Consider the following 12,283-nt stretch of genomic DNA (forward strand, 5'->3'; position numbering starts at 1 on the left):
AATGTGAGGCTGTAAAACAGGAGGGGTAGAAGGCTACTGGGTAGCAGAGTGTGGGATGTTGGGTAAGGTCTGACCATCCCAGAGCTGCCAGGCTAGGGGGAACTACACACCTTTTACAAAGTCAGGCAGTCCAAAAGGCCAAGGGATGGGTGTTTGGAATGGCTGGCACAGCATCTCTCCTAAAGGACCCCTTCTGCCAAGGACCTTGCTCTGTCCTTGTCCTTTTCTCTACTTCCCAACAGCTCTTTCCTACCTTGCTGCCTCCTCCTCCCCTTTTCTTTGCTGCAGCTGCACCACAGGTTTCAATTCCCAGGCTGATGCCATTTCAGGCATTTTTGCACTTACCTTGTTGGCCAGGGACAGGCAGGGGTTGGGATCCCGATCCGGCTGTTCCAGCTTGACAATGGTGATGAATCCCGATTCCGTGTGTTCATCCTCACTGGTGTTGCACAGGGATAGTGGGTGGGACTGCGGGACAAAAGCAAGGGGAAACTCAGATCCTGGGGCTCAGCACTGCAAAGGGGGCTCAAGCCCACCCTGCAAACCCTCTGGACCTGCCCAGAGGCGTAGAACCCCCTGTTGCCGGGTGTCACCATAACACTGTTACATCCCATGGTCCTGCCCAAGCCAGAGGCTTTGAATGACACAAAAGAACAGTCATTGCCCAAGCTGGGTGTCATCCCAGCCACTCCAACTACCACCCAGAGCCTGGCTGGGCTCTGGAGCTGGAGACCACAAGTTCTATGGCCTCCAACTGCGCCCCACTGACCCCACCTGGCACTGGGCTTCCCAGGAAGGCAGCTGGCAGACAATCCCCTCAATCCCAGGGTTATACCCATTAGAAAAGTGACAGGAATGCTGCAGGCAGTCATGGGGAGGCTTTTTGCTGCTGTGCAGTGATACAACTCAGCACCAATCCCACATCCATGAGAACCCAGCACTGCAGAGTTGGGAGGCACCACAAAGCCATGGAGCTGCTTTTGGTAGCACCAAGTCTTGGGCATCAAAACAAGAACAGGTCTAACAAAACCATGAAAGTAAATTAAAATTATCAAATCCGCGGATGATAGCATGGAGACCAACTAGTTCTAGTGCCTAGTGCAAATGTCTGTGGCTGTGAATTTGTATCCAACTTCTAATCATGTCTGGAATTGCTTAAAACCAAAGTAAAAGCAAAGGATTTCAGTGACATTTGAAATATTTTAAAGTAAAAGTTTGTATCCTTTTGCCAAAACACTGGTCTAGTGGAAGGTGTCCCTGCCCACAGCAGTCAGGACAACTGGATGATCTTTCAGGTCTCTTCCAATTCAAACCATTATGGGATGCCACAACTTAGACTACAGACTACAGGACATCAGAGAGAGTGCAACTGTACCAAGCTAAGCACCACAAACTCTAGAAATCCAGGTTTTCAGGGAAGCACTGGGATCTGTTATGGCTTGGAGCAGTCAGGGACTGCTCCCTTGGAGCACTGACAGCTGCTGCCTTGACTGACACCGACACGGCATCCAAGTGCCTGTGATCCCGCTGGATTCACCCAGAACATCGCTTTGTGCTCTGCTTGCCTGGCTGGGAGCTCGGGTTAAGATGTGATCATGGCTTTGGGTTAATATGTGCTTGCCACAGCCTCAGAAAAACACCAAACAGGAAATGCAGAGTGTGTCTCAGGATAGCTCCAACAGCTCAGAGGCACCCCACCCAACCTTCCCCATGCCGCTCCTGGAGCCTGGGGGAGCTGGGAAGGACCTTGGAGCTGTGTCTGATGCTGGCTGTGACACTCACGGGGCAGTGACAGTCCTGTGTGCTGAGCTCAGAGCAGCCTCTCTGTGACCAGGACTGCTGGGTCTGATCCCAGCATTAGGTGAGGGGGCCAGGCACAAGGCACTCAGAGAAGCCGTGGCTGCCCCTGGACCCCAAGAAGTGCCCAAGGCCAGGCTGGATGGGGCTTGGAGCAGCCTGGGACAGTGGAAGGCATCCCTGCCCATGGCAGGGGGTGAAACAAGATTCCAGCATTAACATTTGTTCCAACCCAGGCCACCATGATTAATGATGAACACCAGGAATATGAGCAATGGGCCAAGCTGCTGCACCTCCAAATGTGCATGAGGAGCATATGGAAAATGCTGGCAGCTGCTCTGAAGCAAGACCCAGATGAAAAATTTGGAGAAGACCTGCTGGTACCTGCACCTGAGACCCTTCCCACGTGGGCAGCTGTCCATGCAGCTGAGGTAGAGTAGTGGACCCTCATTATTCTGTGCTGAGTCCCTCACAGACACTGATCAGGCTGGAGGCTGAGCCCAGGAGACTTCTCAGCACCCTGCAATGCCCAGGAGCAGCTCAGGGACATTCCTGGGGTGGGGACACAGGCACCATCTGCCACAGCCACACACTCCACTCATCTCTGCTCCAGAGACCTCTTCCTTCTTCTCCTATCAGCTCCTTCTCCTGTTTGTTGTTGTACAGTCAAATCCTCCAGCAGCAGCACAGCAGCAAGACATGGCTTTTACTTTCTACATCCTTCAACAGCATTTCCTGGCATTCCCACTGCCCCATTCCTGGTATTACGAGTGAGGGATCCTGGCTGCACACTGCTCACAGGACAAGAGCAGACTTGGAAAATAATCTAAGGATGATGTGGAAAAACAAATATTATGAGACTTCTCAGTGCAGAGGACTCATGCCCCAAGCGTGGCTGCAGCTGCAGAGTCAGGATCCCTTGCTCCCTCCTTGGTCTGTGGCTGCAGATGGGCTCCCAGGCAGGGCATCCCCCTCTCTGCTGGGCTGAGCACCTCTGCAGCATCAGACTGCCGCAGCCACTGGGCCACGGCTCCTTACAGACCCTTATCTGACCTAGGAGACAACAAAATCCCATTGCTGGAGAGAAGGGGTATGTTCATACCCAAAATCAGAGAGGTTTCATACATGCTGCCTAAATCCCACCACACTCCTGTTCCAGCACAGCCCGTTCCCAGGGGCTCCCAGTCAGCAGAGCGACCTCAGGGGTTATTATGCTCTTCCAGCTAAGGCTCCCTGGTGGAAGACACATTGCTGTCCTGCCAGATCCTTCTCCCAGGATAATCCTTGCCTGGCTCTGTGATCCTAGGATCCCAGTGATGGGCTGGGATCAGCTGGCAGGGTTTGGACCCACTCTTGGGTGATTCATCCCTGTAGCTCTGCCCACTCCCCAGCCCTGGTAAGACACTGTCAGCCTGTGACCCCTGGCTTTGTCACTGCATCTGTCTCTGTCGCCACATCCCTCCTGTCAGGCCTTTGGAGAAGACACAGAGCTCCTCCTCATCCCTATCTTCTTGATATCACCTTTTTGGTTTCTTGTTTCCTTACCTAATGGCTTCTCTTTATTTTCTACCTTTTCTGTCCATAGTACCACTCCTAAAATACTGAAGCTCACACCAGCATGAATCACAGGTTGCACTGAGCAGTAGAAAACAGGAGGAAAAAAGGTGACCCTGAGAGATCATCCAGCCCACTTTGCTGCCGGAAGGCAGGATCAGCCAGACCTAAAGCATTCCTCTGAGACACTTGCTCAACCTGTTTTCAAGACCTCCAAAAGGGGAGACTCCTCACTCACTCCAGGACTCCCTTCTCCTCCACATCAGAAAGTGTATTGCAGTGCCTCACTGGACTCAGTTTTGCTCCAGCCTGAACTTATTAATTCTCACTGAATCAACCATGCCTATGGAAAAGAGATTATTTGTGCTTTTTTTTTTCCTCCCCAGTGAGCCTTTAAACATTTCTGTTCTCCTTTCTGTTCACCAAGGAGTCCTGAGGGACAAGGGCTGAAAAAGGACTTGGAGAAATTCCTCAGTTTTCTCTGTAAGGGAACTCTGAGCACTTCCCACGCTTTCTGCATGGGGGAGGAATCAAAATTTGATCTGATCCAAAGTGGCAGGAGAAATGGTACAACCAATCCATAGGATTGATATGGAAAAGACAGGAAGAGAACCGGACAGGAGAGTGTTCACCAAAGGGCTTGAGAAAAATCCTGGACTGAACTCTTCACTACATTGACCACAATCCCAGAAAAACTGCAGACAGCAAATACCAAAGTGCATTTGAAGGAGTCAAGAGCAATGCAGGAAATGGCAGATTGATAATGCTGACTTTCCTGCCAAAAGAAAAGCCAGGTTAAAAAAAAAAACAGGTTATGAAAAGAAGGGAAGAACTAACAGAGCTTTGGAAAAGGAAAGAGATGGTTCACAGAGCCACAGGGTTCCTCAAAGCAGACAGTGAGTGTAGGACCAAAGGTAGTTCCATGAATGCCAGACTCTGGTGTCTCCTCTTCTGTTCTTCTGTAAGGTCAAGGGTATGGAAGACAATGGAATATTGTGCAGTACTGCCCAGGGAGAAGGACTTTGGTTATGGGCCTGAAGCAACAGAACGAGGGGGAATAGCTTCCCACTGCCAGAGGGCAGGGTTAGATGTGATATTGGAAGGAATTGTTCAAAGAGGGTGGGCAGGCCCTGGCACAGGGTGCCCAGAGCAGCTGTGGCTGCCCCTGGATCCCTGGCAGTGCCCAGGGCCAGGCTGGAGGGGTCTTGGAGCAGCCTGAGATGTCCCTGCCCAAGGCAGGGGGTGGGATGAGATGGGTTTTAAGATCCTTTCCAATCCAAACCATTCCACGGTTCTATGATCTTCAGGACTAAAAAGAGAAGAAAGTGGGGCAGCCCTTACAATGAACTCACCAGGACAGTCCCAAGGCAAACTGTGTTGTCCAAATATTCATAAACCACATGGAAAATGACAGGGATGGTGAAATGACCAAACTCTTAACACATAAAAATCCAAGTTGGTAAATATTAAAACTGTCTAGCGAAGGATCTCATGCTACTGAGTGATGGAGTGATACAAGATATTAAAAAATGCAAATATGAAAAAATATATCCAGGTATTTTACACAGAGATGAGCTCTAGGTGAGCCGTTAATGAACAGGAAAGAGCTTGGAGTAACTGTGGGGAGTTTTATGGAAACCGTTGTTGAATCACCCCAAGCAGTCAAAAAGCAAACAGGCATTACTGTAAAAAACAAATGAAAAATGAAAATCCACTAGATAAAGCTGCAGTGTGTCAACATTTTGACTGTTACAGGAGTCCCGCTCACTCCATCTCAAACAGAGATTTCTGTACAAGTAAGTGATTAAGCGAACAAGAATTCTTCAGCTTATTACAGGTGGGATATGTTAAAGCTACAGAAACTCATTAAAAATATGAAGAATTCCTGGATCAAAACACCAGGAAGAGCTGTTAAATGCAAAGGCGGGGACTCCAGCCTGGCTGTGGGCACAGCCTGCTGCAGTCAGGGGGCTGCAGGGGACTATCCATTGGGATTTGCCTGTTCTCTGCACATTTTGGGGCACACACTGGGTTCTGCACTCACCAGGCAGCACCACAGGCTGCACACTCACCTCCCCGCTAGAAGACTTTTGCCACGAATATTTCATCTAGGAACCAAACTCCAGAATACAGCTGGGATTCATGGTCAGTGGTGCCAGAGAGCCAGGATAGCATCTGTGCCCAGAACACCAGCAATGCCAGCTGCTGCCTTATCTGTGGACAGTACTGTGACTTCTGGCTGTGTCCCAGCACCCAGTTCTCCTTCCCCTCCTCTCGCCAGTATTCCAGCAGATAGAATCCCATGCAATACCTTGAGAGAATGCTCACACATGCAGGGCCAGGAGAAGGGTGCAAGGATTTTGTCCAGGACAGCAAGGCCTCCCCTACCACAGCTCATGCCAGGACCATTCTCCATCTCACGCCAGGACCATTCTGCACATGCCACTGGCGCCACAGCCTCGAGTGGGTGAAATGTCTTGTGGAAAAGCTCCTTCACAGATGAGCTACAGCCAAAGTAGCAGTGAGGATATGAAGGAGCCTAGGGCACCTACAATAGCACCTTAGGTGACACGGAGCATCTCGGACATTGTCGTGCCATGTCCATGCATCCATGGGAGACACCCGCTGCACACTGCTGGCTTCACCTAGCTGTCATGTCACTGTCACCCAGCATGAGCTTCTGAGGCAGGATATGGATATTCCTGGATTTGTGGATGTGTCTGGCTCAAGACATCTCTTCCCTGCTGGAATTCTGTCAGTGAGCCTCTGAGCTAAGTAAGGTTTGTATTCCTTTGTAGGCTTCAAAAGGCAAGTGGAAGTGGTCTCCTACCACCCTCTCCATCCTTGCTGCCAACACTAGCTTGGCTCTAAGAATTACTGGGCAAGATCCTCTGCTAGATCTATGAGGAGATGGAAACAGGGCACCTGAGACAGGATTCCTGTGGGAAGGAGCGGGGCAGATGTCTCAGCTCTAAAAGCCAGAACTGCACCTGCACAGTGCATCTCCCAGAGGTGTCAGAGCATAGACAGTGTTCCAGCTGCTGGCACCAGGGACACCTCCAGGGACCATGCACAGCTGGGATGGAACAGGCCATGTGCACTTCTCAGTCACTGCAGAATACTCCTGACAGCAACACTGCCCTGTTGGGACCACTCAGTCACCAGATCCTCCTCTCCCAACCTGCCCCAAAGCTCAACCCCATAAGAAGCTGGACCCAGGTGGGGATTGGACTCCTCACAAATGAATGACAGGACAAGAGGAAACAGCTACAGGTTGTGTCCAGGGAGGTTCAGGTTGGACATTAGTAAGAGTTTCTTCATGTCAGGTATTGGAAGGGACTGCCCGGGAAAGTGGTGTAGTTCCAATCCCTGGAGGTGTCCAAGGAATTGCATTCAGTGCTCTGGGCTGGGTGACAAGGTGGGGATTAGTCACAGTTTGGGCCTGATGCTCTTCATGGTCTTTTTCAACCTCAGTGATTCTATGATTCCGTGAATAATACAGTGTGAATGTCTTTATTGCTGTAAGAAAGGCTCTTCCCAGTTTACCTGAACTCTCCAGCTTTACCAGCTGAACAGAAGCCACTCCTGCCCCAAGACCATTCCACTCTACTCACAGAGACAGCAGCAGCAATGACAGGACACTACCACAGGCACAGGAGATGCTGCTAGGAGGCTGAAACACAGCGACAGCAGAACTGGAAAGTGCTGTAGGACACTGCTAGAAGGACATGGGAGGATGAGGAGGGATGGGGCAGGGAGATGAAGTGGATTTTAACCATGAAGAAGATGGAAATGGCTGGCTGGAAAAGAACAGCAGAGTGTTTCAAGAGGCCCAAGGGAAAATTGCCTCTTCCATGACTCCTGGGCATGAAGCTTAGCCATCAGGATATGGGGCTTTTTAAATTTACCTGCATAAAGTTTCAAGAGCTGTTATAACAGCAAACACACCTTACCCACATGTGAGTCACAGACAAACACATTCACTGATAACAGATGCATTATTCTTAGAGAGACTCAGGTCCTACCTCAATGTGTGAACAGCTCAGACAACCATCCAAGTCCCCTGAAGGAATGGCCAGAGGTGGGAGAGGAGACGAAGGACCTACAAGGTGCCAGTGCAATACTCCTGTGCTTGTGCCCTTACTCATACTCATGAACTTCGCTACCTTTGGCCCAAGTCAAGAGTCAGCAGGGCCTGAAGGTTTGATACAACAAATCAAGAAATTACTGTTTTTCTCTCTCCTTTTCATTACCAACTGGTGAGCAATGAAGAGCAGTGCTAAACCCAATAGGGATGTTTATTTGATTACCATAAGTGTAGGATTACACAGTTTAGGTGTTCTGAATCTTTTCTGTCACTCTCTGCAACTCCCTGAAAGGACTTCAGAGCCAGTTCAGGGTCAGGCCATGCTCCCAGGGAACAAGGGACAGGACAAGAGGAAGTGGCCTTAAACTGTGCCAGGGGAAGGTCAGGTTGGACATCAGGAGGAATTTCTTCCTGGAAAGGGTGGTCAGGCCTTGGAAGCGGCTGCCCAGGGAGATGACAGAGTTCTCATCCCTGGAGGTGCCCAAGGAAGGCCTGGATGTGGCACTGAGTGCTTTGCGCTGGTGACAAAATGGGGATCAGGCACAGGCTGAACTTGATGGGGCTGGAGGGCTTTTCCAACCTAAATGATTCCCATGAGGCTGGACAAAACTCTCAAACGCCCCTCACTGACAGCTCTGCTGAATTTTGCTCTCCTGTGGACAGAGAAATCCCACATGAGGAAAGCAAGTGTCCCTTCTGTTGGCCCAGCCACCATGAGGATTGTATGGACTAGCAAGGAAACCTCTGGCAAAATTCCGTAACAATGTCTGATTAAAATGTCCCTGTCTGCTCCACATATCCATGTTGGAGTATCAAAGGCAAAGGGAGTCTGGTCAGCCCTGACTCACAGCACTAAATGGAAGTAAAGGCAAGCTGGCCCAAGTCACGGGAGAACAGCTCATGCTCCTCTGCCTCAAGCACTGTGCAGGCAGTCTGGATCCCAAATCCCATGGAGAACATCCAACCCACAGTGACCTGCTCACCTCAAATACCTTGGAGGGCCCAGCCTGTCCCCACTCTGGAGCCATGTCCATCCTTGAAGACCCTCTTTGACACGCCCCTCTGTACTGTGCTGGCAGTGGCTTGGAGGTTGAAGCTGTCCCACAGAACTCACACAAGTCTTGTCCCTCTGCAGCCCTCGAAGCACTGGAAAAACCCAAGCTGTGCTGGCAGCTTTCTCACCTCTCCAAGCACGGAGGTCCCTTGGGAACAGCTCGGGGGTGGCACAAACACATGAGGACTCCCACAACTGAAACACCTGAGACAGCTCTGACCCTGAAAGCAGCTGATGGGCCACATACAGAGACTCACCTGAGCCCAGATCGCTTTACGGCAGCCACTGGGTACTTTTCCTCAACCACCAGCTTTTTACAAGGGGTTTCAAAGTTAAAAAGTTGACAACTGGTGCCAGAAGGAGCATTCTTGATCCTCTAGAAAGGAGAAAGTGGATGTGGAAGAGCAAAGACTGACAAGAAAATTTATTTTGGGGCAAATTAAGCAACAACTTCTTCTGAAGTATCACACATCTCCAGGACGGCTGAACTGCTCCTGGAAAGAGACCACAGAGCTCTCCAGAGGTTAATGTGTGTGGACTGGGAAATTCTCTACAACTCTTCTGAAGATGAAGCATCATTGCCTGGAAATGTCAGGACCCTGACATGGCCCAGAACCAGCACTGTAGCCATTTCTGGAGAAACCAGGAATGGTCCAGGCAAGCTTTACCAGTTCACAAGTGAAACGTTTGTTAGGATTGCACATGGAGCTGTTCTTGCCAAGGAAAAGCCGCAGCCAGGAGATGAGCTTGGAATGGAGGAGTCACCCCAGAGAAAAGCTGCCGGCAGGAGACGGGTTTGGGGTGGAGGACCCAGCCCTGCTGAACCTTTCTGGTGGCGCTGGGGGGAGCGTTGCCTGGTCCCTTCCCCCTCCATCTCACTGGGCTCCACCACTGAGCCAGGTGCAGAACAAAAGGAAAGTAATGATTTAGTTATTGCTGCAGCGCCGAGGGTTTGAAGGTCAGGCGCGCAGCACCCGCTGTACAGCCAGGCCGTGCTGCAGCCCTGCAGCCAGAGCTGCTCTGCAGGGGCCGGCACTGTGCGGCTCCGGCTCCTGCGCGGGCACATGAAAGGCTTCTCTCTAATGTAATAACTGACGGCCTCTTCAGTGCCGTTTGAACTGTTTACAGACCGAGTTAACGATTACAGGCAATGTGTACCTTGGCTGCTGCCCAAAATTCTTACCCACCCGTCAGATATTATCAAAGAGCCCTTCACTGCTGGTCTGGAGTCCTTCCAAAGCACAGCGCTGAAATGCCGGCGTAGAGGAGGGGCCTTGGGCGCTCCGTCATGAAACCAAAGCTAGAAAGTCACAGATCTGCTCCAGAGAGGTGCCCTGGGGTCTGGGTGCCAAGTCACGTAGAGACACAGGAAGGCCCAAGGGCTCCCTGAAGCCCCCGTGCCAAGGGCCGCACGCAGGTGGGCTGTTCCCTGCAGGACATTGGCCACAGCTTTGCTGTGCTGCCTTCCAGCCTTTCAAAGAGGACACCACACAATCCACGAGCTCTGGCTGTCCAGGCTTCCCTCCCTGCATGAGGTCACTGCCATCCATACTTGGTTCTTTACACATAGCCTGGGTGGTTGGCTTAATGCTGGTGGTTACACAGCTTAAAGCACCTCCTGCCAAAAGCATTTTCAATACCCTCATGCCTAAGAGTGAGCACAAGAACAAACCAGGTGGTGAGAGATTAGATAAAATCACTTCCATTGTTGTTTGTAGATGGAGAAATGCAGGCGTAGGTATAAGGTCTGGCAAGATTTGGGCTCGAAAACAAACCCCAGCTCTCTGGGGCAAATTGCACCAGATCTGGAAATCCCATTGAAATGAAAGGATGAAATAAAGAACTGGCAAGCTGCTCTAATTACAGCTGAGTAACACAGAGCCACATTCAAGCAGCACTGAGGCTGCAGAGCAAACTCTGCTTCTGAGCAGGAAATCCTGCAGCTGCAGAGGAGGGTCTGTCCTACCCACAGTCCTTCATCCACAGCCACCTGGCGAGGCTCAGCGAGTGCAGAAGTTAATCTCTGCACCATGCTCTGCCCTGGAAGGTCCTATCAGAAGTAACTTCCTAAATACAACTAGAAAAAAAATTAAGATTTCCATTTCAGATAGTAACGTGTCTCATGGCCCACCAGTCTCCCTCACCACCAAACTTCAGCCTGTGAAATGCTATTTAATGCCGTTCATGTGCAGACTGTGCCATTGTGGCTTCAAGGTATCACCAAACCATTGTCTAAAAAAGTGCTGCTTTGGTCCATCCCAGAGTTCCAAACTCCCAGCTACACCAGCAGCAGAAACTGATGCATCCCATGCCTACCGAGAGCCTGCACTGTACTGGTTTGCCATCATCCCAAAGCTTGTGCTACAAAATGCCAGGTGACAAAACTATGAAACTTCAATTAAAATGTTGCCTCTGCGCTCCTAAAACAAGCTATTTTGTCCTGCGCAAAAAAATGCAAACCCATCTCTTTCACTGGCTGACAAGAGATGGAGTTTTCAAGGGATGCTTTCCAGAGAAGGGCTGATGTCTTCACTCCATGCCAGTTCTGTCTTGAAATATGTTTTATATCAGCAGGTCCTGGGCACAAGAACAAAGATTGAACAGCTAAAGGAATAAGTTATTTGCTTTTCAATCTCACTCTGCACTGGCTTCCTGCTGTTTTATTGCTCAGATGTAGTTTTCGGTAGCATGGATGAGCAAGTGTCTGGTGGAGGACATGAGTGTCTCTTGCTGGACATTGTTGTATTCCCACAAGACAGAAATGGAGATGCAAATACATTTGCTGTGATTTGATTCAATGAAACTTGCTGGTACAGTGCAGTACATGACAAAAATTGGTTCCTCCTACGCTTACTTGCTAAGACATGAGTTCAGGCCCTCTGGGATCTGCAATTCCCTGGCTGCTATCGATGACATCATTGACATCTAAGGAGCTGCAGGAATGCCGAGAATGCAGCTCTGGGCTCCTGGGGATGCTGAGCTCATCTGCTGCTGCAGGAGGCACCAAAGGTGGGGTGCCTGGGTTGCACTCCTGCCTCACTTCCAACCTACACTCACTGCTCTTCCTGAGGCCACACAACAACTGGGCTGCACCAGTTTAAACAGCAGAAGTGAAATTGCTTGAAAATTCCTTTCACTGACATCTTCAGATGCTGACTACAAACCAGAATTTCAGCATAGGCCCATGGGATCAGACCCAAAACTGACATAAGCCTGTGACCTGGGCAGGAACTGATGCCCAGGAAGTTCCACCTGAATATGATGCAGAACTTCTTCCCTGAGCAGTATCCAAGCCTTGAATAGGCTGTCCTGAGAGGGGGTCTGGAAATATTCCAGACCCATCTGGACACAGTCCTGTGCCCTGTGCTCTGGGATGACCCTGCTGAGCAGGGAGGTGGGACCAGGTGGCCCCTTCCAGCCTGACCATTCTGGGATTCTGTGACCTATCGCAGGCCAACAGAGGCCACTTGGTGCTCCACTTGGGATATCTTCCCAGCATTACTGGAGTTACTGATCTGGGAGTTGTAACCAGAGCCAGCTGGTGAACAGCCTGAAGGATTTAAAAAACACACCTTATTTCCTTTTAGCCCGTTTATACTTGTTCCACAACATTCCCTGCAATTGATCTCAACAAAGGATTTCAGAGAAGTCAATAAAATACTCTTTCTTGGACTGAAGATAATTTCACAGGAGACTTCCAAGAGTGAATGCTGTTCACTTGCTGCATCCTGGGGGACTCCAGCCACTGCATCCTGGGGGACTCCAGCCACTGAAGATCACAGAAACCCAGA

The 12,283-nt window shown here is 50.3% G+C and overlaps 1 protein-coding gene across 1 annotated transcript in view; it reads right to left on the minus strand.

Annotated features, from left to right (window-relative positions):
* The window catches only part of RNF43 (ring finger protein 43), a 56,249-nt gene that overhangs the window by 16,062 nt on the left and 27,904 nt on the right, over positions 1 to 12,283 (minus strand). The window contains exon 2 of the mRNA XM_041425024.1: positions 346 to 468. Coding sequence (XP_041280958.1) covers positions 346 to 468 — 123 coding nt within the window. The remainder of the gene's footprint in view (positions 1 to 345; positions 469 to 12,283) is intronic.

Source organism: Onychostruthus taczanowskii, unplaced genomic scaffold (genome assembly GCF_017590055.1).
Source record: "Onychostruthus taczanowskii isolate IOZ18803 unplaced genomic scaffold, ASM1759005v1 scaffold86, whole genome shotgun sequence".
Lineage (NCBI taxonomy): Eukaryota > Metazoa > Chordata > Aves > Passeriformes > Passeridae > Onychostruthus > Onychostruthus taczanowskii.